The following is a 26,429-nucleotide window of genomic DNA, read 5'->3' as shown; positions in this document are numbered from 1 at the left end:
TTCCTCAATAGGAGTGGAACGGAGGAAAGCTACAGATGCTGCCATAGCTCTAACTCTATGGGCCGTGACAGAACCTTCCAGTGTCAGTCCGGACTGAGCATAACAGAATGAGATGCACGCTGCAAGCCAATTAGACAGCGTATGTTTAGAAACAGGACGTCCCAATTTATTTGGATCAAAGGACAAAAATAGTTGAGGAGATGATCTGTGGGGCTTAGTACGGTCTAAATAGTAAGCTAAAGCCCGCTTACAGTCCAAAGTATGGAGAGCCTGTTCTCCAGAATGAGAGTGAGGTTTCGGAAAGAAGACAGGCAAAACAATGGATTGGTTGAGATGGAATTCAGAGACAACCTTAGGGAGAAACTTTGGATGTGTACATAGAACCACCTTGTCATAATGAAAGACAGTAAAAGGTGGATCCGCAACTAGTGCATGTAGTTCACTGACCCTCCTGGCAGAGGTAAGAGCAATAAGGAAAAGCACCTTCCAAGTGAGGAACTTGAAAGGAACTGTAGCCAAAGGTTCGAACGGAGGCTTCATCAAGGCAGAGAGAACCACATTGAGATCCCAGACTACAGGAGGAGCCTTAAGAGGTGGTTTTACATTGAAAAGACCCCGCATGAATCTGGACACCAAAGGATGAGCTGAGAGAAGTTTCCCATGAACTGGCTCATGAAAAGCAGCAATAGCACTGAGGTGGACTCTGATGGAAGTAGACTTGAGGCCAGCGTCAGACAAAGAAAGAAGGTAATCCAACAAAGTCTCCACTGCAAGAGACGTAGGATCATGATGATGAATAAGACACCAGGAAGAAAATCTAGTCCACTTCTGATGGTAACATTGCAGAGTGGCTGGTTTCCTGGAGGCATCCAAAATAGAACGAACGGGTTGAGACAAAAGAGTATCATTTGAAGTCAGCCCGAGAGATACCAAGCTGTCAGGTGCAGAGACTGAAGGTTGGGATGCAGAAGGGTCTCCTGATGCTGCGTAAGCAGAGAAGGAAACTGTGGAAGTAGAATAGGCTCCCTGGAGCTGAGTTGAAGTAGAAGGGAGAACCAATGCTGTCTGGGCCACCGTGGAGCAATGAGAATCATGGTGGCTTGTTCCCTCTGTAGCTTGAACAAGGTTCGCAACATGAGAGGTAGAGGGGGAAAAGCATACAGGAACAGATTGGACCAATCCAGAAGAAACGCGTCTGCTGCTAGACGATGAGGAGAGTAGAGTCTGGAGCAGAAGTGGGGCAGCTGATGATTGTGAGGAGCTGCATAGAGGTCTATCTGAGAAGTGCCTCAGTGATCGAAAATGGACTGGAGAGTCAACTGATCGAGAGTCCATTCGTGTGGTTGGAGAATTCTGCTGAGGTTGTCTGCCAAGGAATTCTGCTCTCCCTGAATGTAGATAGCTTTCAGGAACAATTGGTGATCTGTCGCCCAAGCCCAAATTTTCTGGGCTTCCTGACATAAGAGGCGAGAGCCGGTTCCACCCTGTTTGTTGATGTAGTACATCACGACCTGATTGTCTGTGCATAGCAGGAGGACTTGAGGGAAGAGAAGATGTTGGAAGGCCTTGAGGGCATAAAACATCGCTCTAAGTTCCAGGAAGTTGATATGATGTTTCATTTCCTGGGTTGTCCAAAGGCCTTGAGTTTGGAACTCGTTTAAATGAGCTCCCCAAGCATAAGGGGAGGCGTCGGTGGTGATGACAAGCTGATGAGGAGGCAGATGGAACAGAAGACCTCTGGAGAGATTGGAGGATATCAACCACCATTGTAGACACTGACGAAGAGATGATGTCACAAATACGTGCCATGAGCAAGGATCCTTCGCTTGGGACCACTGGGTAGCAAGGGTCCATTGAGGAGTGCGCATGTGAAGACGTGCAAAGGGGGTGACATGAACTGTCGAGGCCATGTGACCCAAGAGTATCATCATTTGCTTGGCAGAGATGGTAAAATTATGTTCTTACCTGTTAATTTTCTTTCCTTTAGAAGCAGCAGATGAATCCAGAGACTAGTGGGTATAGCTCACATCGACCAGCAGGTGGAGATAGAGAACTGATTAACAGTTGGCCTTATAGCCTGGTGTTCCTCCTGTTGACTCAGTTATGCATCTTGCCCAAGCATCCCGAAGGAGAATGAGCATCCTCAAACTTCATTCCAGTAGTAAATGAGTAATTCAGAAATGTAAAAATACAATTACCAACCATACCCCAACTGAAAACCCAAACAGACATACAGACAGATAGTCCACTGGGGAGGGGCTCTGGATTCATCTGCTGCTTCTAAAGGAAAGAAAATTAACAGGTAAGAACATAATTTTACCTTCCTTAGCAAAGCAGCAGATGAATCCAGAGACTAGTGGGATGTAGCAAAGCAAACTCAAACTGGGTGGGAAGCCAATGCCGCCTCCGCCAGCACTGACGCGCCAAAACATGCCTCCGTACAGGCAGCTACGTCTAAACGGTAATGCTTCGAGAAAGTATTCCCCGACGACCAAGTGGCCGCCCGGCAAATTTCCTCCAAAGACATACCACCGGACTCCGCCCAAGACGTAGCCAATGCTCGAGTCGAATGATCACGAAGGTGCTCCGGTACTTGCTTCCTCGTCAACAAATAAGCCGAAGCAATAGCCTCTTTGACCCAACGAGCAATGGACGCCTTAGATGCAGCCATACCTTTGCTTTTGCCCGCGAATAAGACGAAGAGATGATCTGACCGACGAAAATCGTTAGTCACACTCAAATAATGTAGAATCATCCGTCGTACATCCAGTAGCCGTAAGGACGAAAATCTATTTCCCCAGTCCTCCTTCCGGAAGGATGGGAGGAATAAACTCTGGTTCACATGAAACGAAGAAATCACCTTAGGAAGGAAGGACGGCACAGTCCGCACCGACACTCCAGCCTCCGAGAAACGTAAAAAGGGTTCCCTGCAAGAAAGCGCCTGGAGCTCCGACACTCGTCTTGCAGAAGCCATAGCCACCAAAAACACAGTCTTCAACGTGACACCCTTTAATGTTGCCGCCGACAGAGGCTCGAAAGGCGCCGCCTGCAACCTTCCAAGGACAAGTTTAAGATTCCATGCCGGACACATACGCTTTACTGGAGGGCGGATATGGTGAACCCCCTTGAGGAAACGGACCACGTCAGGATGTGAAGCGAGCGTCGAGCGAGACACCCGTCCCCTGTAACAGGCAATGGCCGCCACCTGAACCTTTAAAGAGTTATAGGCTAACCCTTTAGCTACGCCCTCCTGCAGAAAAGCAAGAATATCCGACAGAGATGCTTGAAAGGGCGCAATCTCCTGTCGTGCGCAATGCCGCCTCCGCCACCAAATTTCTTCGACAGCCCCACCGGAAGCCAGGTTACAGCTGGTAATTGTACTGAAAGCCGACTCAAAAACGGCACGGCTCAGTACAAGCAGGAAGTCTTTCTTTTTTTTTTTTGTACTGGAATGAAGAAGAAACTCCTGCAACGTCCAAGTAAATCCCTCAAGCAATCGGAGGGGAGGGTGGAGAAGGGACCTGGGAGGGCCCAGGTGTAGCTCCCAAAGCCGGCACCGCACAGCCAGGCACCCCTGTCCTACTGAAGAGAGCTAGTCTCAACAGAGGAATCCAAAGGAACACCACTTTACCCGGCACAAGCCAGAATCCAGGAGCTAGAGAGCTAGCTCAACCCCTGCTGGGAGATAGAGCAAAACTGAGTCAACAGGAGGAACACCAGGCTATAAGGCCAACTGTTAATCAGTTCTCTATCTCCACCTGCTGGTCGATGTGAGCTATACCCACTAGTCTCTGGATTCATCTGCTGCTTTGCTAAGGAAGGAGCATTGTGGAAGTACCTGCTGACATAGAGACTGAAGAGTCTGAAGACGGTTGGACGGAAGGAACGCTCTCATGAGGACAGTGTCTAGGATCGCTCCTATGAATTGAAGTCTCTGAGTGGGGATGAGATGAGATTTGGGTAGATTGATCTCGAACCCCAGAAGTTGCAGAAACAGGATGGTCTGGTTGGTGGAGAGGAGCACTGTCTGAGAGGAAGTGGCCTTGATTAACCAGTCGTCCAGGTAAGGAAAGACTTGAAGGTGGTGAGAGCGTAGAAAAGCAGCCACCACAATCAGACATTTGGTGAACACTCTTGGAGAGGAGGCAAGACCGAAGGGTAGAGCACAGTTACTTACCGTAACAGGTGTTATCCAGGGACAGCAGGCAGATATTCTTAACACATGGGTGACGTCACCGACGGAGCCCTCGGTACGGACCTTTTTAACTAGAAGTTTCTAGTTGGCCGCACCGCGCGTGCGCGAGTGCCTTCCCGCCCGACGGAGGAGTGCGTGGTCCCCAGTTAGGATAAGCCAGCTAAGAAGCCAACCCGGGGAGGTGGGTGGGACGTAAGAATATCTGCCTGCTGTCCCTGGATAACACCTGTTACGGTAAGTAACTGTGCTTTATCCCAGGACAAGCAGGCAGCATATTCTTAACACATGGGTGACCTCCAAGCTAACAAAGAGGGAGGTGGGATGGTTGGCCATTTAGGAAAATAAATTTTGTAACACAGATTGGCCGAAGTGTCCATCCCGTCTGGAGAACGCATCCAGACAGTAGTGAGTAGTGAACGTGTGAACTGAGGACCAAGTGGCCGCCTTGCAGATTTCCTCGATGGGCGTGGAGCGGAGGAAAGCCACAGAAGCAGCCATAGCTCGGACTCTGTGGGCCGTGACAGTTCCTTCCAGTGAGAGACCGGCCCGAGCGTAGCAGAAAGCAATACAGGCAGCAAGCCAATTTGAAAGTGTCCGTTTGGAGACAGGACGACCCAAACGGTTGGGGTCGAAAGACAAAAAGAGCTGAGGGGCTGTTCGGTGAGCTCTGGTACGATCAAGATAGTAAGCAAGGGCACGCTTACAATCCAGCGTGTGCAACGCCTGTTCCCCAGGATGCGAGTGAGGCTTAGGGAAGAAGACGGGCAGCACAATGGACTGGTTGAGGTGAAAAGCTGAGACCACCTTGGGAAGGAATTTAGGGTGGGTACGCAGAACAACCTTGTCATGGTGAAAAACAGTGAAAGGTGGGTCGGCAACCAGTGCATGCAGTTCGCTAACCCTCCTGGCAGAGGTGATGGCAATTAGGAAAAGCACCTTCCAGGTAAGAAGCCTGAGAGAAGTTGTGGCAAGAGGCTCAAACGGAGGTTTCATGAGAGCTGAGAGAACCACATTCAGGTCCCAGACGACAGGAGGAGGCTTGAGAGGCGGTTTGATGTTGAAGAGTCCTCTCATGAATCTGGAAACCAGAGGATGAGCCGTGAGGGGTTTTCCGAGAATAGGCTCATGAAACGCAGTGATGGCACTGAGGTGGACTCTGATGGAGGTAGTTTTGAGGCCAGCGTTGGACAGTGAAAGCAAATATTCCAAGACAGTTTCCACCGCTAAGGAGGTGGGTTCTTGATGATGCCGGAGACACCAGGAGGAAAATCTGGTCCACTTCTGATGGTAACATTGGAGAGTGGCCAGTTTCCTGGAAGCGTCCAAAATGAGGCGGACCGGTTGAGATAGATTCTCCGGAGAGGTCAGCCCGAGAGAAACCAAGCTGTCAGGTGGAGCGAAGACAGATTGGGATGTAGCAGAGACTGATGCTGTTGCGTAAGTAGAGTAGGAAACACAGGAAGTAGAATAGGTTCCCTGGAGCTGAGCTGGAGCAGGAGTGAGAACCAGTGTTGGCGAGGCCACCGAGGCGCGATAAGAATCATGGTGGCGTGGTCTTTGCGGAGTTTGGACAAGGTCCGCAACATCAGAGGAAGTGGAGGGAAGGCATACAGGAACCGATCCCTCCAATCGAGCAGGAATGCATCCGGGGCCAGACGGTGAGGAGAGAAGAGTCTGGAGCAGAATTGGGGCAGCTGATGATTGTGAGGTGCTGCAAAGAGGTCCACCTGCGGAGTGCCCCATCGAGCAAAGACGGAGAGCAGAGTCGGAGGGTCCAACGTCCACTCGTGGGGTTGAAGGATGCGACTGAGATTGTCGGCCAGAGAGTTCTGTTCGCCCTGGATATAGACCGCCCTGAGAAAAAGATTGCGGTCCGTGGCCCAGGTCCAGATGCGCAGAGCCTCCAAACAAAGGGGGCGAGATCCGGTGCCGCCTTGCTTGTTTATGTAGTACATGGCGACTTGATTGTCCGTGCAAAGGAGGAGGACTTGAGGGCAGAGGAGATGTTGGAAAGCCTTGAGGGCATAGAACATGGCTCTGAGTTCCAGGAAATTGATGTGATGACGACGCTCCTGTGGGGTCCAAAGTCCCTGGGTGCGCAGATCTCCTAGGTGAGCTCCCCACGCGTAGGGGGACGCATCTGTGGTGATGATCATAGAGTGGGGGGGCAGATGAAAAAGCAGACCCCTGGAAAGATTTGAGGAGTTCAACCACCATTGGAGAGATTGCTGAAGAGATGATGTCACAGAGATGGGATGAGAAAGAAGGTCCGTAGTCTGTGACCATTGGTTGGCGAGAGTCCACTGAGGCGTACGAAGGTGGAGGCGTGCCAGAGGAAGGACATGCACCGTCGAGGCCATGTGACCCAGTAGGACCATCATCTGTCGGGCAGGGATGGAGGGGTGCATGAGTACCTGACGGCAGAGATGGAGCAGGGTCCGCTGGCGATCGGAGGGGAGAAAGGCCCTCATTAGCGTGGTGTCCAGAACTGCTCCAATGAATTGAAGTCGCTGGGTGGGAAGCAAGTGCGACTTGGGGTAGTTGATCTCGAACCCCAGGAGGTGGAGGAGAGAGATGGTGTGATGAGTGGCTTGTAGCACGAGTTGAGATGAAGGTGCTTTCACCAACCAATCGTCCAAGTAGGGGAACACCTGGAGGTTGTGAGACCTGAGGAAGGCCGCTACCACTATAAGGCACTTGGTGAAGACCCTGGGTGAGGAAGCTAGGCCGAACGGTAGCACCTTGTACTGATAGTGGTGGTGCAGTACCTGGAACCGTAGGTAGCGGCGAGAATTCTGGTTGATGGAGATGTGAGTGTAGGCCTCTTTGAGGTCCAGGGAACATAGCCAGTCGTGTTGAGAAAGAAGAGGGTAAAGCGTGGCAAGGGAGAGCATTCTGAACTTCTCCTTGACTAGACACTTGTTGAGGTCCCTTAGATCGAGAATGGGACGGAGGTCTCCCGTCTTTTTGGGGACCAGGAAGTAGCGGGAGTAGAATCCCTGACCCCTTTGATCTGGAGGTACTTCTTCGATGGCATTGAGAAGGAGGAGGGATTGAACCTCCCTCAGGAGGAGGGGGGTTTGAGATGAGTTTGAAGCAGACTCTACGGGAAGGTTGTCCGGAGGTAGAGTCTGGAAGTTGAGAGAGTAGCCGTGGCGGATGATGTTGAGGACCCACTGGTCCGACGTGATGACTTCCCAACGGCTGGAGAAAATGGTGAGACGACCTCCGATGGGTTGTGGAAGAGGTAGCAAGGGTGGATGACTGGCTATGCCCTGGAGAGAAGAGTCAAAAGGGCTGAGTTTGTTTAGCAGGCTGAGAAGGCTTAGAGGGTTGAGTGGCCTGAGATCGAGCCTGAGCATGATGTTGCTGTTGACGGGGCCGCCGAGATTGCTGGGGAGGCGGGTTGAGTGGCCTGGCTGAGAATCTCCGTTGATAAGATGTTTGTGGCCGATAAGGTCGGGTAGGCGGTGCCTTCTTTTTCGGCTTGATCAGGGTGTCCCACCTGGTCTCATGGGCAGAGAGTTTCTGGGTGGTGGAATCCAGTGACTCTCCAAAAAGCTCATCCCCGAGACAGGGGGCGTTGGCCAGACGATCCTGGTGGTTGATGTCCAGGTCGGAGACTCTGAGCCAGGCCAAGCGACGCATGGCTACGGCCATGGCAGAGGCCCGAGAGGTGAGCTCGAAGGAGTCGTATATCGAGCGGACCATATACTTGCGCATTTGGAGAAGGCCAGAGATGTGCTGTTGGAATAGCGGGACCTTGCGCTCAGGAAGGTACTTTTGGAGGGCAGACAGTTGTTGGACCAAATGTTTGAGATAGAAGGAAAAATGGAAGGAATAGTTGTTTGCCCTGTTTGCAAGCATGGCATTCTGGTAAAGCCTCTTGCCAAACTTGTCCATGGTTTTACCTTCTCTGCCAGGAGGGGTAGAGGCATAGACACTGGAGCCCTGAGTCTTTTTTAAGGTGGATTCAACCAGAAGGGACTCATGGGGCAATTGAGATTTGTCGAATCCAGGAATGGGAATGACACGGTAAAGGTTGTCCAGTTTACGGGGGGCTCCCGGTACCGTGAGGGGATTTTCCAAGTTTTTGTAGAACGTTTCCCGTAGAATGTCATGCACGGGAAGCTTGAGGAACTCCTTAGGAGGTTGCTCAAAGTCTAGAGCCTCTAGAAAGGCTTGAGACTTTTTTGAGTCCGATTCCAGAGGAAGGGATAGGGCAGCAGACATTTCTCTCAAAAATTTAGAAAATGAGGACTGCTCTGGTTTAGAGGTGGCATCGGGTGCCGATGGTTCCTCATCAGATGAGGAGGGATCCTCCTCGGTACCGAGAGGAGTTTCCTCCCATAAGTCAGGGTCCCTGACTTCTGGTCGAGACACCGGGGTGGAGGGCGCGGTATGTCGAGTTTTGGACAAGGACTTTCCAGAGCGCACCGAAACGGTACCAGGGGAGGACGACCGGCGTCTATCTCGGTCCCGAGAAGAATGCCGTACCGCCTGGTGCCGAGGAGGATCCAATGTGGCCTGAGAATGAACCACCGGATCGCCTTGAAGTTGTTGGGCCGAAAGGATCGGCATGGATGTGTTCACCGGTACCGAAGGGGTGGACACCGGGGGCTCGGTACGGGGCTCGGGCCGGTCTGGTACCGGAAGGAGCGGTGCCAGGATAGTGGGCAACAGTTGTTCAAGTTGTTTCTTCAACTGTTCTTGGAGTTGAGCCTTTAAGATGGCCGAGATACGGTCATCTAGGGGTGGCATCGGAACCGCTTTCTTTTTCTTCGGTTCCTTAGATGCCGCTCCACGCCCCGGCGATGAGGAGGCCGATGACGAGGCACTCACCGAGATCGGGGCGGAGCGTTTGCGGGACCGGTGCGATGCCGGTAGGGACGGTGTCGCCACCGTAGCCGGAGGGCGCTCGAGGGAAGAGGAAGGCTTCTTAGCCGGCTTACCTGGCGCCAGTGACGCCGATGCGGGGTCGGTCGGTGTCGAGGACGACGGTGCCGATTTTTGAGGTACCGCTGTTGAAGGTGAGGAGTCCATCGCCGACTCGGTGCCGAAGAGGAGAGTTTGCTGAATTCTTCGGTTTTTAAGGGTTCTTTTTTGAAGAGTAGCACAGCGGGTGCAGGAGTCCGCCCGATGCTCCGGACCCAGACACTGCAAACACCAATTGTGTGGGTCAGTGATGGAGATCGGGCGTGCACACCGCTGGCACTTCTTAAAACCGACCTGCGGGGGCATGAAGGGGAAGATAGCCTCCGCAAAATCGAAGCCCGAGGCCTGTATACTGGCAACAGGCCCCGCCGGGGCAAAAACGAAAGAAAAAGGGAAAAAAAGCAAAGTTTTTTTTTTTTTTTTTTTTTTTTTTTGCAAATCAAAGAAAAATAAACCCGAAGGTAAAGGAAGAAAAAATAAGGAAAAAAGCGCGAGCGGGAAGGCAAAAAAGTGGTTTCAACGGCCGTTGAAAAAACACACACGTCTTCTTCGCTCCGCGGAAACGAAGAAACTGGGGACCACGCACTCCTCCGTCGGGCGGGAAGGCACTCGCGCACGCGCGGTGCGGCCAACTAGAAACTTCTAGTTAAAAAGGTCCGTACCGAGGGCTCCGTCGGTGACGTCACCCATGTGTTAAGAATATGCTGCCTGCTTGTCCTGGGATAATACCTTGTACTGGTAATGACAGTGATTGATCATGAAGCGGAGGTACTGTCTGGAGGCCAGATTGACGGGAACATGAGTGTATGCCTCTTTGAGATCGAGGGAGCATAGCCAGTCGCCTTGAGTGAGAAGAGGATAAAGAGTGGCCAAAGAGAGCATTTTGAATTTTTCTTTGACCAAGCATTTGTTGAGATCGCGAAGATCTAGAATGGGTCTGAGATCCCCTGTTTTTTGGGGGACCAAAAAATAATGGGAGTAGAATCCCTGCCCCTGCTGATCCAGAGGAACTTCCTCTATTGCGTTCAGAAGAAAGAGGGATTGAACCTCCTGTAGAAGGAGGGAAGATTGAGGGGTGTTCAAAGCAGACTCTTTTGGCAGACTTTGGGCAGGAAGTGTTTGAAAGTTGAGAGAGTAGCCGTGGCGGATGATGTTGAGGACCCACTGATCCAATGTGATGATCTCCCAACGGCTGACGTAATCTGACAGACGCCCTCCTATGGGTCGAGGAAGATGGGCAGATGGTGAAATACTGGCTATGCCCTGGAGAACCACGTCAAAAGGGTTGGGTAGACTTTTGAGGTGGAGGAGGTTTCACTTGTTGTTGCTGAGCTGGCCTAGGAGGTTGTCGTTGTTGTTGACGCTGACGTCTAGGCTGTTGAGTAGCTGGTGGTAGAGGACGAGCTACATAGTGGCGTTGGTAGGCCGATGGTTGGCGAAAAGGCCGGGCAGGTGGAGTCTTCTTCTTGGTTTTCAAGAGAGTGTCCCACCGAGTCTCGTGAGCAGACAGCTTTTGGGTAGTGGAGTCCATAGACTCCCCAAAAAGCTCATCGCCTAAGCAGGGAGCGTTAGCCAGGCGGTCCTGATGGTAACGTCGAGTTCAGAGACTCTGAGCCATGCCAAACGGCGCATGGCAACAGACATGGCTGTGGCTCTAGAAGTCAATTCAAATGTATCATATATTGACCTAACCAGGAACTTCCGCAATTGAAGGAGAGAGGAAGAACAGTGGCGAAATGCAGACTTCTTACGGTCAGGGAGGTATTTTTCAAAAGCAGTCAGATCTTGAATGAGATGCTTTAAATAAAATGAAAAATGGAAGGCATAGTTCCCTGACCTATTAGCTAACATGGCATTTTGATATAGTCGTTTGCCAAATTTGTCCATGGCTTTTCCTTCTCTGCCAGGAGGGACCGAGGCATACACACTAGCTCCAGCTGACTTTTTAAGTGTGGATTCTACTAAAAGTGACACATGAGGGAGCTGAGGTTTGTCGAAGCCAGGAATGGGGATGACCTTATACAAGGAGTCCAATTTACGGGGAGTTCCTGGTATGGTCAGAGGAGTCTCCCTCAAGATATCGTGAAGAGGGAGTTTGAGAAATTCCCTTGGAGGCTGGTCAAAGTCCAAAGCATCCAAAAAAGCTTTGGATTTCTTGGACTCAGCCTCCAAGGGAATAGAAAGAGATTCACACATCTCTTTTAAGAAAGAGGTAAAGGATGTGGAATCTGGTTTAGAGGAAGGATCTGCAGCAGACTGATTCTCCTCACCAGAGGAACACTCACCCTCAGAAAAAAGAGGCTCTTCGGAGTCACCCCACAGATCAGGGTCCCTAATTTGGGAGCTACGGTCTCGAGACTCCGGTGTGGAGGGTTCCAGGTGTCGGGATTTGCAAGCCGACTTACCTGACCTCGTAGACACGGTACCGGGAGATGTTAAAGGCTGTAGCGGTGCCGAAGTCTGAACAGCCTGGTGTTGAGCCTGCGGTTCCGGTGCGAGGACTGGCATGGAGACCGATGAAGCAGAGTGGACCGGTACCGACAACGTGGACGCGGACAATAGAGGTTGCTCCACTGTCGGTACCGGTGGCTCAGACCGGACCGGGACTGGAAGGTTTGGTGCCAATAGAGCAGGAAGGAGCTGTTGTAACTGCTCTTTAAGCTGCACCTGGAGGACGGCTGCAATGCGCTCGTCCAGAGAGTGCACCGGTACCGCTTTTTTCTTCTGCGGTACCTGCGGTGCCACTCGACGCCCCGAGGATGAGGAGCCCGAGGTCGAGGGACTCACCTCAATAGGGGCGGAGCGCTTCCGCGGGCGCCTCGTGGTCGGCAGGACTGGGCTCGCTGCTATCGAGACTGGAGGACGCTCCAGCGGGGAAGGCTTCTTAGCCGGCTTACCTGGATGTTGCGACGCTGGTGCGGTGTCGCGCAGCGCCGACTGAGATGGGACCGAAGCCGGTGTCGATGCCGCAGGGTCGGACATCTCGGCACCGAAAAGCAACCGTTGCTGAATTTGACGGTTTTTTAGTGTCCGTTTCTTTAATGTGGCACAGCGGGTGCAAGAGGAAGCCTGATGCTCGGGACCCAGGCACTGTAAGCAACAGTTGTGCGGGTCCGTGAGAGAAATAGGCCGTGCACACCGCTGGCACTTTTTAAAGCCTGGCTGGGGGGGCATGAAAGTAAAAACGGCTTCTGCCAAATTGAAGGCCGAGGCCTCGATGGTGGCAGCAGGCCCCGCCGGGGCAAACTCGAAAAAAGAAACTTCTTATTTTTTTTTTTTTTTTATAAGAAAATAAAAGAAAAAAAGGGAATACAATTCCGACGAGGTTTTCGCGAGCGGGAAGGTGTAAGGAAAAAATCTTTTCAACAGCCGTTGAAAAGCGCGTCTTCTTAGCTCCGCGGAAACTAAGAAACTGGGGACCGCGCGCCTCCGTCGGGCGGGAAGGCACGTGCGCGGTGCGGCCTACTAGAACTTTCCAAGTTCTTAGAGTGCAATCACTCTAAAATTGTCCGTACCGGGGCTCCGTCGGTGCCGTCACCCATCAGTCAAGAATATGTGCCTGCTGTCCTGGGATAATATTCCTATTTACAACTCTTAATACCAGATCCGAGATCCCTCCCCTCCCTCCCTTTTCCTTACATATGTCCAACCCTAATACTCCAAACATATTCATATATTTTTATACATCAAACTATTTTCTAAATTATTAACCACCAATCCCCATCCCATCATTACAATTATTTTATCTTTGGGAAAATGTTTATTACTCATTACAGAAATCTGTTAATGCATGACTTTTTTATTATATAAGAATATAAGTAGGGTGGGATTAGGATATATGATATTTGTTTTAATTGGTTTATTACTGATGGGTGGGGAGGGATTCTTTTTATGCTTTGATGATTATAAGTAAGAATGTCAAGTGATTTGTAAAAATTTTTTTGATTGAATATTATACACTTATTGTAAGATATGAAAACGAATAAAGGTTTTTTTAAAAATAAAAGTGGGGGGGGCGTGGCTTGGAGCGCGCACGATATGGCAGCCTAACCGCAGCGCTCCCGTATCCAGGCAACAAACGGAATAAAAATAAAACTTCTACTTTCTCAAATCGCTACTAAAAATACATAAAACAACGTCGGAAATGGCAAGTATGAAGCAGGGGAAAGCTGAAAAACCTTCAACATCGGGAATATCAGCAAAAAGAACAAAAGTAACTCCCCTGTCACCATCGAGTGTGCCGTTCCCGATGGAGACTGAAGATCTCACTGAAAAGTCTGATATAATGACTGAACTGTTTAAAATAAAACTGATGTTGACTGAAAATGCCAATAAAATATCTGAAGTTAAAGAAGAACTTCTTAACATGAAACAAGAGATCCAAACGGAAAGACTGAGAATGACAGTGATGGAAGAAAAAATGGAGAAATTTGAATCCTTCACACAAGAATATGACAAAGATAAAAAAGAAGTAGCAGCTTTAAAAAATCAATTGGTGGACATGGAAAACCGAGGAAAAAGAAAGAACATCAGAATTTTGGGGCTGGCTGAAAATATTGAAGGGGGAGATCCTGTACAATTCTTGGAAAATCTTTTACCTAAACTGCTTCAGCTCAATTCAAAATGGCCGTTAGAAATTGAAAGAGCCCACAGAATCCCCACAAGAAAGCCAGTAAACCAGGCTGCTCCAAGACCTTTGATATTCAAGGTGTTAAGGTATCAACAAGCTCAAGAAATATTAAAAATGGCAAAAGCAAATAAAAACTTGAATTATAAAGGATCAAAACTGATTTTAGTACCGGATTTTGCTAAATATACAGCAAACATAAGAAAACAATTCCTCACATACAGACAGCAGCTGAAAGAAAAAGGATACATATATGGAATATATTATCCATCCACTATGAGAGTATCCAGTGGAAATAAATCCATATATTTTCAAGACCCTGCAAAACTGAAAGAATTTTTGACACAAAAAGAACCTATGTTTACATAAAAAACAGAATAATTCAGCTGAAGAAAGAAGAAAGAAGAAAGAAGAAAAAAGAAAGAAGAAAGAAGATGGAAAAAAGGGAAAATAAAGAAGATTATTAAAAAAAAAAAAAAAAATTTAAGACATAAGAAATGTTACTAACTGGAAATATAATTTATTGATATAGTGGATGCAATAATATAATATTATTTTATTAAATTAATTATTAATAAAATATTAGCATCCACAATCATTAATATTACTAATAAAAAAAAATAAAATAAAATATAAAAAAATTTTTTTTTTAAATATTAAAATATAAATAAATAAATTATTTATTTAAAAATTTATATAAAATACATATTTTAATCAAAATAGAGAATTTATTCATTTATATAGCATATTAACTTATTATAATTAATGAATAATGAAATGATTTACAATGAAATTATCATTAAAAATATTGAAAGGAAAATTTATTATTGCTATATTGAGAATAAGATATAAAAATGAAATATATTAATTTATTATAAAAACAATATTTTAATTCTGTGTAAGAAAATTATAATTTTATGAAATATATACAAGAAAATAATTTGAATATTGACAGGATTAATTAATAAAATAGATGTCTACTATAAGATTTTTATTTAATTCAATTATTCAGTCATATTAACTTACTATGAAAAATAAGAAATTAAGTAATTGATTGGTAGATAAATAAAAAAAATAAAATAAAATAAAAAAATATGAAATTATACAACTTATTTATTGATATAAAATGTATATTTTATTCAATTATTCATCCAAATTAATTTATTATGAAGATGATCTAAGAAAATGATTGAAATGCATTATTATTAATATTAATATTTATATAAAAATGGATATATTTAATTTACATGATGAATAACAGATATATAGAGAATAAGAGCTATATTTGTAATATGTTTATTTATTCAGAGTATTATATTACATGTATGCATGATATTGAATTTAATTTTATGAATCAAATATATATAATTCTCAGTAAATTTATAAAATTTTATAGATTAAATGGACATAATATACAATTATATAAGGGTGGAAGTATAAAGAATATATTGAATTTAGAAATATGTTTTTAAATAATATAATGAATTATTGGTTGCCTGGGGATGGAGATATAGGTTTTGCATGACCAATGCGTGTTCCAAATCAGAATATGATAATGGGTGGGGAGGGAGGGAAAATATTGGGTGGGATAGGAGATAAATTTTTATTGAATGTGCTAGGAACTAATCTTGTAAATCATTATAGAATATTGGTCACAACATAATTATTAATTAGATGGATATAAAAATGTATTCCCTGAATGTCAATGGTTTAAATCATCCTATTAAGAAGAAGAAATTATTATCGTTCCTTAAAAATCAAAATGCGGACATTTACTTCATTCAAGAGACCCATCTTTCAGAAATTGAATCAAAAAAATTAGCTGGAGGTTGGATTTCTAAATGTTTATTTGCACCGGCTTTAAAGAAAAAAGCTGGAGTGGCTGTTCTAATAAACAAAAAATGTAATGCAGATTTTAAATTAATTAATTATGATCCCTTAGGAAGATGGGTACATATCGAAATGGTTCTGGGAAATACAACCCTGAATTTATTCAATTTATATGCTCCTAATACGAATCAAATGGAGTTTTTTAAACAAATTCAACAATTACTTTTACCACTGGCTACATCTAATTTAATAGTAGCAGGGGATTTCAATGCTGTAATGGATCCGATATTGGATAAAAAACCAAGTAAAGTCATGAAATCATTAGGCTTAGATAATTTGATACTATCTTGTGATTTAGTAGATATATGGCGAATTCTTCATTTTAATGAACAGGAATTTTCTTTTTGTTCTCAGGTCCATAAATCTTTTTCACGAATTGATTATATATTTGTTTCTAATAATATAGCGCAGCGTGTACTAAAAGCAATAATTGATCCCATTATAATTTCAGATCATGCTGGTGTGTGGATTAATCTTCAAAATTATGATATTGAAAACTTTGATTCAATATGGAGATTTAATAATGATTTACTAACGGATTCAAAATTTCTTGAAGATTTTAAAATAAAAATGCAAGAATTCTTTCAATTTAATGAATCAGATACTATTAATGCTGAGATCTTATGGGATGCTTTTAAAGCAACTATGAGAGGAAATATTATCTCATACTCAACATTTATTAATAAACAAAAAAAGAAACAATTTCTTGAAATAGGAAAACAAATTAAATTATTAGAAAATAAATTAATTGAGAAATGGGAAAATAAAACATTACAAGAAATATTAAAATTAAAAGTTAAATATAATGAGATCTCTTCTCAAATTGTGAGAAAAGATATTTTCAATAAACAAGTACAATATTATGGAAATTCAAATAAAGCGGGGAAATTATTAGCAAATTTTCTTAAAGTAAAGAAAAGAAAATCTAAGATTATTGCAATCAAAGATACACAAGGTAACACACATACCAATACAAAAGATATCATAACACAATTTCTTGATTTTTATAAAGAATTATATACTTCCAATTCTTATAAAAATAAAGAACAAGATGGATTAACTTTTTTAAATTCATATATTGGACCAAATATTCCAGATCATATAAAAGGAAGTTTAGAAGAACCTATATCTTTAAAAGAGTTAGAAACAGCATTGAAGTCTCTTAAAGTTGGATCCGCTCCAGGTGGAGATGGGTATACTGTTGAATTTTATAAATTTTTCCAAAATATAATATTACCACATCTGTTAAATTTATATCAATATCAAATAAAGAATGAAAATATTTCTGGTACTATGGCAGAATCGATAATTATAGTCTTACCAAAACCAAACAAAGATCCTACTCTTGTATCAAATTACAGGCCTATTTCATTATTGAATGTGGATAACAAATTAATGGCTAAAGTACTAGCATTAAGATTGGCAAAAGCCCTTCCTTTCATTATTGATGTACATCAAACAGGATTTATTGCTAAAAGACATTCTTCAAATAATACTAGATTAGCATTCCACTCATTAAATTTAGCAAAAAATATAAATGATCCAGCTTTTTTAATATCTTTAGATGCAGAAAAAGCCTTTGATAGAATGGAATGGAATTTTATATACCAAGCTTTACAATGGTTTGGTATAGGATCCGGTTTTATTAAAATGATTCAGACATTGTATAGCACTCCTGGAGCAAGATTATATATTAACAATAATTTATCAAATAGATTTAACTTGCATAGGGGAGTTAGACAAGGATGCCCTTTGTCTCCTTTACTTTTTGATATTGTCCTAGAACCTTTATTAATTGCAATAAACAAAACTAAGGAGATAAAGGGAATATCATTTACCAGTTTTGAATTTAAATTATCTGCATATGCAGATGATATATTATTATATTTAAGAGAACCGGAAACTACTATTCCATGTATGCTTAATTTAATAGAAAAATACGGTACATTTTCTGGATATAAAATTAATTGGAATAAATCTGAAATCCTCCCAATTAATGTTCATTGTACCAAAGGATTATTTGATCCATATTCATTTATTTGGAAAGAGGATGGAATAAAATACTTAGGAATTATGATCAAAAATACAATTGAAGACACAGTCAAAGAGAATGAAAAACTTTTATTGAAAAAAATAACAGAAATGTGTGAGCAATGGAATCCATTACATCTTTCTTGGTGGGGAAGAATTCAAACAATTAAAATGATGATATTGCCTGTGGTTTGTTACCAAATGAGTATGATTCCAATATTTTTTCAGGGGTCATTTTATAAAAAACTTAACAATATTCTTACAAAATTTGTTTGGTGTGGGAAAAGACCAAGAATCGCTTTAGTATCATTACAAAGACCAATTATGGAAGGGGGGGTAAATTTTCCAAATTTTTATAGGTATCATCAAGCCTATATTTTAAGACAGGGTATGTATTGGATCCTCCCAGACCTTTTGGAAAATGTACCAGATTGGCTGTATTTAGAATGGCGGCTCCTGTTCCCTTTATATCCAGAACAATTAATAACTATAACAATGCCTAAAAGATACAAAGACCACAGAATTTTATTTGACACTTGGAAAACATTGAGATATATCAGTAATCTATCACCAGAACCTATTGCTAAATCTCTAAATCAATCAATATGGATAAACTCCAGGATCAGAATTGGCGGATTTAAAATCGTCTGGAAACAATGGATAAATGCAGGAATAAGAACATTGAATGATGTCATATCAGAAGGATCACTGCTTAGTTTTTCACAATTGCAAATTAAATTTGGATTAAATAAAACACAATATTTTAAATGGATGCAATTGAAGCAGGCCATTCAGGTAGGGTTCCCTGAATGGAAAAATCTAAATAATCAATACAGTCTACAGGTTCTATGTTTCCAGACGGATTTTTTGGGTCACCAAGCCGCAAAATGGTACAAATTGATATACGGATTTTTAAATAAAAAAAAGAAAACAGGTCTTAGGGATATTTGGAGTATTGAGATTGGTCAGACAATTTCTGAATCTCAATGGCCACGATTTTGGTCCTGGAGATTAAGATCTACAAGGTCAGCATCTATGAATCAAACATGGTTGTTTTTATTACATAGAGTGTTCTGGACCCCAACGCGCCTGCAAAAAATAGATAGTACTAGATCTAATAGATGCTGGCATTGTAAATTGGAAATAGGGACGTTAGATCATTTAATCTTTTTCTGTCCCTGTGTAAACGCATTTTGGAATTCAATTTGGCCCCAAATTAATAAATTACTAGAAAATCATGTAGGACACCATATTATTTGGCACTGCAATGAGAACTAAGAGTCCGATCTCAACAAATAATAATAAGCTATTACTAATACTAACAGGAGTCGCCATGCAACAAATTACTCAAAATTGGAAAGATTATACCAAATTAAATTATACATTCTGGTGGAATTCTGTCTGTCATATTTATAAAATGGAAAAAATATTAGCGTTACAACAGGGAAGTCTTCTTAATTTCAAGAAAATTTGGCAACCATTGACAAATTATTCTAATGATTAGTTTCTTAGCACAATGATAAAAATTATATATGAATGGGGTGGGATTTGATTAATTAATGGAAACATATTATATAAAAAGGGGGAGGGATTTATATTTTATATGATATTATATAATCTTTACCATATTATATTTTAAATACTATGAATTACTAATGATAATATTTTGGATATGTAATAACTAATAATATTTTATATGATTCAAATATTGTAAGAATGGAAAATTTATAAATAAAAATTTAAAAAAAAAAATAAAAATAAAAGTGGGTCAGGTATTGTGTGTGTGTAATACAGGCTCAGTATCTGTGCCCATTAAAAAAAAAAAAATAAAGCTGCACTTTTTTAACACTACCAGCACCTCCAGTTCTGTCAGAGATGTCAGAGTGTTAAAACCCAGTGCTTCATTTTGTGCATCATCTGGGTATCGATCAGCATGCTCATTTTAATATTGACGAGTTCATTATAATCCATTTACATACAATTATCAGAAGCTGCTATTGGTTTAGTGTCAAAGTATTTCAGCCATTGATGCCCAAAATGGCTAATCATGGTCTTTTCCATGGTTTGTAGCAGTTAAAACTAGTTTAGTGTTGCTCGCTAAATGCATGGTGAGTTTTGAGCATATGGTCCTTAGCATTCTCGGTCTCCATCTACTGGTAGGCGTACATAACTGGATTGGTCTGGATAGGCTGACAAGGAAGCATGAGATTATTGTTAGTCTCAGGATTAAGAAAGTGCGCCTGAAGAACCTGCTATCCCAACCCTTGACTCTTAGACCCAAGTCCAGGATCAAGTGACAAACCTCTTTTCACAGGAGAGCCACAGAGAAAAGTGAACATAAGAACATAAGCATCACCTCTGTCGAGTCAGACCACAGGTCCATCGTGCTCAGCAGTCCGCATCCGCGGCGGCCCCCCAAGTCTGTGACCTGTAAGTGATCCTTTACTTAAGGCATTTTATCCTATACTAGTGTTTAAGCCCGTTACATTAACGGGTGCTAGAATATATGCCTGTCTGTCTTTCTTTCTTTATGTCTCTCTCCCTGCTCCTGTTTCTTTCTTCCTTTCTTTCTGTCTCTCTCCCTCCTGCTATTTTTCTCTCTCTTTCCCTGGCACCCTTTGTCTGTCTGTCTTTCTGTCTGTCTCTCTGGTCCCCTGTCTGTCTTTATTTCTGTCTGTCTCTCTCCCTGGCCTCCTTTGTCTAACTGTATTTCTTTCAGTCTCTCTCCCCCCCCACTTTCCTTTGCAGAAGCACCAGCGGTATTTCCCTTCCCCTCCAGGTCCCTGTGAAGTAGTAGCAGCATTTTCCCCCAAGCCCCATTCCCTTCTCTCCCTCCCTCCCCACTTTCCTTTGCAGAAGCAGCAGTGATATTTCCCTTCCCCTCCAGATCCCTGTGAAGTAGTAGCAGCATTTCCCCCCCATTCCCTTCTCTCCCCCCCACTTTCCTTTGCAGAAGCAGCAGCGGTATTTCCCTTCCCCTTCAGGTCCCTGTGAAGTAGTAGCAGCATTTTCCCCCACCTCCCATTCCCTTCTCTCCCCCCCCCCACTTTCCTTTGCAGAAGCAGCAGCGGTATTTCCCTTCCTCTCCAGGTCCCTGTGAAGTAGTAGCAGCATTTCCCCCCACCCCCCATTCCCTTCTCTCCCCCCACTTTCCTTTGCAGAAGCAGCAGTGATATTTCCCTTCCCCTCCAGGTCCCTGTGAAGTAGTAGCAGCATTTTCCCCCACCCCCCCCAGTCCCTTCTCAACCCCCCCACACTTTCCTTTGCAGAATGAGCAGCGGTGTTTCCCTTCCCCTCCAGGTCCCTGTGAAGTAGTAGCAGCATTTTCCCCCACCCCCCATTCCCTTCTCAACCCCCCTCCCACTTTCCTTTGCAGAATGAGCAGCGGTATTTCCCTTCCCCTCCAGGTCCCTGTGAAGTAGTAGCAGCATTTTCCCCCACCCCCCAGTCCCTTCTCAACCCCCCCACACTTTCCTTTGCAGAATGAGCAGCGGTGTTTCCCTTCCCCTCCAGGTCCCTGTGAAGTAGTAGCAGCATTTTCCCCCACCCCCCAGTCCCTTCTCAACCCCCCCACACTTTCCTTTGCAGAATGAGCAGCGGTGTTTCCCTTCCCCTCCAGGTCCCTGTGAAGTAGTAGCAGCATTTTCCCCCACCCCCCATTCCCTTCTCTCCCCCCCCTCCCCACTTTCCTTTGCAGAAGCAGCAGTGATATTTCCCTTCCCCTCCAGATCCCTGTAAAGTAGTAGCAGCATTTCCCCCCATTCCCTTCTCTCCCCCCCACTTTCCTTTGCAGAAGCAGCAGCGGTATTTCCCTTCCCCTTCAGGTCCCTGTGAAGTAGTAGCAGCATTTTCCCCCACCTCCCATTCCCTTCTCTCCCCCCCACTTTCCTTTGCAGAAGCAGCAGCGGTATTTCCCTTCCCCTCCAGGTCCCTGTGAAGTAGTAGCAGCATTTCCCTCCACCCCCCATTCCCTTCTCTCCCCCCACTTTCCTTTGCAGAAGCAGCAGTGATATTTCCCTTCCCCTCCAGGTCCCTGTGAAGTAGTAGCAGCATTTTCCCCCACCCCCCCAGTCCCTTCTCAAACCCCCCCACTTTCCTTTGCAGAATGAGCAGCGGCATTTCCCTTCCCCTCCAGGTCCCTGTGAAGTAGTAGCAGCATTTCCCCCACCCCCATTCCCTTCTCAACCCCCCCTCCCACTTTCCTTTGCAGAATGAGCAGCGGTATTTCCCTTCCCCTCCAGGTCCCTGTGAAATAGTAGCAGCATTTTGCCCCACCCCCATTCCCTTCTCTCCCCCCCACACTTTCCTTTGCAGAAGCAGCAGTGATATTTCCCTTCCCCTCCAGGTCCCTGTGAAGCAATTCCCTTCTCTTACTTGAGCTGTCCTGCTCCGTTCGGCCCCTCCCTGCGATCTGGCCTGCTCCGTTCGGCCCCTCCCCCTTCCCTTCCCGTGGGCTGGCCTGCGGCCGAAGGTTTTTGTTTTAAGCTTTAAAAGTACCGGCGGCGGCTCCTCTCACGCTGCTGATCCTCCTGTAAAGAGCAGCCTGCGATGGTGGCCGGATTTAGCGAACCTCGCAGGCTGCTCTCCAGCCTCGGTAGCACGTTCCCTCTGACGCACGGGATTCTCTTTACAGGAGGATCAGCAGCAGCGGCGAGTGAGGGCCGAGGTGTGTTCCCTGCCGAGGACGCGGGCAGGGAGAGAGCTTGCCTGGCTTCCAGGATGAGTGAGGGCGGGAGGAGGGGAGTGGCCAGAATGTTCCCTGCCGCTGGGTTGGCTGCCACGGAACACACACCACAGCGGCAGGCAACACGATATCCTAAGTGCGCATGTGCGCTTAGTCTTTTATTATATAGGATAGTACCCTTCTAACTATACCCCTCAATCCCCTTTTCCTTCAGGAACTTGTCCAACCCCTTTTTGAAACCCAAAATTGTACTCTGCTCTACCACCTCCTCCGGAAGCGCATTCCAGGTGTCTACCACCCTCTGAGTGAAGTAGAACTTCCTAGCATTTGTTCTGAATCTGTCTCCCTTCAATTTTCTTGAGTGCCCTTTTGTTCTTGTTCACCCCGCCATTCTGAAGAATCTGCCCCTCTCTACCTTCTCTATACCCTTTATGATCTTGTAAGTTTCTATCATGTCCCCTCTAAGTCTCCGTTTTTTAAAGGGAAAAGAGCCCCCGTTTTTCCAGCCTCTCAGCATATGAGAGGTCTTCCATGCCCTTTATCATTTTTGTTGCTCTTCTCTGGACCTTCTCGAATGTCACCATATCCTTCTTAAGGTACGGCGACCAGTATTGAACGCAGTATTCCAGATGCGGGCATACCATCGCCCGATATAGTGGCAGGATAAATTCTTTGGTTCTGGTAGTGATTCCTTTTTTAATAATGCCCAACATTCTGTTCGCCTTCTTGGAGGCCGCTGCGCATTGTGCTCCCGACTTCATTGATTGGTCCACTAAGACCCCCCAAGTCCCTTTCTAGGTTGCTCTTCCCCAATACCATCCCCCCCATCTTGTAGTTGAACATCGGGCTTCCTTTCCCTATGTGCAAGACTTTGCATTTCTCTACAGTGTTAAGACGTCCATGTGGCCCAACCTCTGGTTCACCTAAAAGACAATGCTGTAGGGCAGAGATCTCAAAGTCCCTTCTTGAGGGCCGCAATCCAGTCGGATTTTCAAGATTTCCCCAATGAATATGCATTGAAAGCAGTGCTTGCACATAGATCTCATGCATATTAATTGGGGAAATCCTGAAAACCCGATTGGATTGCGGCCCTCAAGAAGGGACTTTGAGATCCTTGCTGTAGGGTTACTGAACACTTTCAATTGTATATTTCAGGTTCAAGGTGATCTCCACTATCCTTCATGTCAACTGAGGAAGAGGCACCATCAGCATGTCTGAAAGCTACTACTACTATTCATTCAGTCGTGTCCAACCCTTGGATACTCTGTAGGCCTGTCCTTGCCTTACTTCAAATGCTCATTATATTCAGAACAGTCATCACTACAGTAAGTTTTAACTAGTTTAATGTTTTGGGATGGGAAGGGGACAAAAAGTGAACAGTTAACATAGAATTCCTTCTCTACAATTAGTTCTTGAACTCTGGTAGTGATGCAGCCCTCCAGCAGTGTTAACCATCAAAATGAAGCTCTCAGCTTTCTTGAATATACCTACAGGAGACAAACACTGCTATATATGGAGGTCTACAGGGATGGGGAAAAGATTCTTAAAAGTACCTTGCTTGAAAATGGCTGGCCTGTCTTTTCATTTAAATCCCCACAGAGAATTAATTGCTACAGGCCCCCAACAATCACTAGCCACAAAAAGAACAGCACTTCCACACCCACTGCTCACTGTATGGCAGACATCTTTTTTATTAAAACAAAACAAACAAACCCGAGTACTAATTCAAAGCATGTACCTGGCCGACTCCTCCTCGATTCTCTCAAAGGTGCGGGCCAATGCAAGGTAGGGAACCCTAAAATGGTAGAGAGATAAAGAAATTAAGAGAGGGAGATCACCACATTTCTTTTTTTTAAAAAAAATTTTTTAGAGATCACCACATTTCTAAGAGAGAACTTGGGTCTCCTGTGTGCTGAAGAAAGCACTAGCTTGCTCTATGAACACGATAGAAAATCAGACTAGAAACAGATTTCTCTGTTACCTTTTGTCTCGAGGGGAGCCTGACTGGAGGTCAGGAGCGGTATAAAAAAGCAGTGTTTATGTTAGAATGGCTGCCTGCTGTTTTCTCAGCTCAGTATTCACTACATTTCACTAAAATCTTTTTTTTTAGTAAAATGGATATTGAGACTGCTTCTATATTATAGCAGAACAGCAAGGAAACGAAAGATTCATCCTCTGATTATTAATTTTGAAAATATTTGGAGGGCTGGATCCTGCACTCCCCCACCTCCTCAACTGTGTGCACAAGCCATGAGGACATGCCCAAGGGCTTTTGTTTCCCTCCTCCACCAGTCACCTTGTGGTTTTCTTGGTAAATGGCAGTTCTGTGGCATACAGACCCCACGGAGCTTTCACGTCCTGAAAAGAGACATTCCCTTCCCTCAAGGAACTCACTTCTGACCTTGGCTCCAACAGGCATCCTTTAGGGGGTGATAGCGGCTCTTGGAAGGGTTGTACTCCACTGGATCATGGGATGCTTCTGACTTGGCAATCCCAATGATACTAAAGGCAATGAAAGAGCAGCAAATATACACAAAGGTAAATCAGTGACTGATAAAGCAGAATATTTGAACATTGGGAGGGGAAGGAATAAATACATACACTAGATGCAACTGGGCATTTATACTTAAGTGCACACACACTTCTATATGCACCCATGAAATCCTCAGTCTGATTAGCATCTGCCACTGGTTCTGGGCCCTCCTGCACTTCAGTTGCCTGTTTTATATATGAACACAGTTGCCAGCACTAAACTTTTTCTCTGGTTTTGCTTGCAAGAATACCAGGATGTGAAAAATACAGATTAATAGCAGAGCACCATGGTAAACAGAAGGAGCAAAATAGCACAGTTACTTACCGTAACAGGTGTTATCCAGGGACAGCAGGCAGATATTCTTGACTGATGGGTGACGGCACCGACGGAGCCCCGGTACGGACAATTTTAGAGTGATTGCACTCTAAGAACTTGGAAAGTTCTCGTAGACCGCACCGCGCACGCGCGAGTGCCTTCCCGCCCGACAGAGGCGCGCGGTCCCCAGTTAGGATAAGCCAGCTAAGAAGCCAACCCGGGGAGGTGGGAGGGATGCAAGAATATCTGCCTGCTGTCCCTGGATAACACCTGTTACGGTAAGTAACTGTGCTTTATCCCAGGACAAGCAGGCAGCATATTCTTGACTGATGGGTGACCTCCAAGCTAACAAAAAGAGGGATGGAGGGAAGGTTGGCCATTAAGAAAACAAATTTTGCAAAACAGATTGGCCGAAGTGTCCATCCCGTCTGGAGAAAGCATCCAGACAATAGTGAGATGTAAAAGTATGAACTGAGGACCAAGTAGCAGCCTTGCAGATTTCCTCAATAGGAGTGGAACGGAGGAAAGCTACAGATGCTGCCATAGCTCTAACTCTCTGGGCCGTGACGGAACCGCTCCGTCGGTGCCGTCACCCATCAGTCAAAAATATGCTGCCTGCTTGTCCTGGGATAAAACGATAGTTCTTTTAAGTCAACAGTTTGAACTGTGCTGAGGACACCACCACAGCCGTATCGAGATGGAAGAAGAGACTCTCTTTCTCAAAGGACCCTCAGCAACAAGAGGGCATCCGCTCAAACTCAGGGGTGGGAAATTTCATGGCGACACCAGGAAATATTTCTTCACCAAGAGAGTGGTTGATCCTTGGAAGGGGTTAAGCCAAGGGAACCTGTCACCAGGAGTGGGATCCCTAGGATAGGAGACTTGGGGGTGGGTCAGTAGAGTGGGCAGACCTGATGGGCTATGGCCCTTATCTGCCGTCATCTTCTATGTTTCTATGCTTTGATTTTGTACAGCAATTGGTTAACACACAACCTTCTTCAGGAGCAGTATAATTTTGTGCATGTCCATGTGCCCTTTGGCCAGCTTCCCTTTTGAAAATTAGCCACAGGTAGTTTTTCTCTGAAAGCTGCCAGTAAGGTCTTTCTGAATGTGATGATTAAAGGAAACTGAAATTTTCAGCTGTATGTGCAACCTGCCTTTTAAAATCTAAAGTATTTATGTGAAAAGCCAGGTAAACTTTTTGCACCTCTGAGGAGAG

At 44.8% G+C, this 26,429-nt stretch overlaps 1 protein-coding gene across 2 annotated transcripts in view; it reads right to left on the bottom strand.

Annotated features, from left to right (window-relative positions):
- Positions 1-26,429, bottom strand: part of LIG1 (DNA ligase 1) — a 135,454-nt gene that overhangs the window by 96,137 nt on the left and 12,888 nt on the right. For both annotated transcript variants that reach the window (XR_004540810.1, XM_033960347.1), the window contains exons 8-9: positions 24,757-24,864; positions 24,101-24,157 (exon numbers count right to left, since the gene is read on the bottom strand). Coding sequence is in view for 1 of the 2 variants with exons in the window: in XM_033960347.1 (XP_033816238.1) it covers positions 24,101-24,157; positions 24,757-24,864 (165 nt within the window). In the remaining variant the exon portion in view is untranslated. The remainder of the gene's footprint in view (positions 1-24,100; positions 24,158-24,756; positions 24,865-26,429) is intronic.

The sequence above is a fragment of the Geotrypetes seraphini genome, chromosome 10, assembly GCF_902459505.1.
Source record: "Geotrypetes seraphini chromosome 10, aGeoSer1.1, whole genome shotgun sequence".
Lineage (NCBI taxonomy): Eukaryota > Metazoa > Chordata > Amphibia > Gymnophiona > Dermophiidae > Geotrypetes > Geotrypetes seraphini.
The sequence above is the reverse complement of the archived record's forward strand: the minus strand, read 5'-3'. Positions and strand labels throughout refer to the sequence as shown.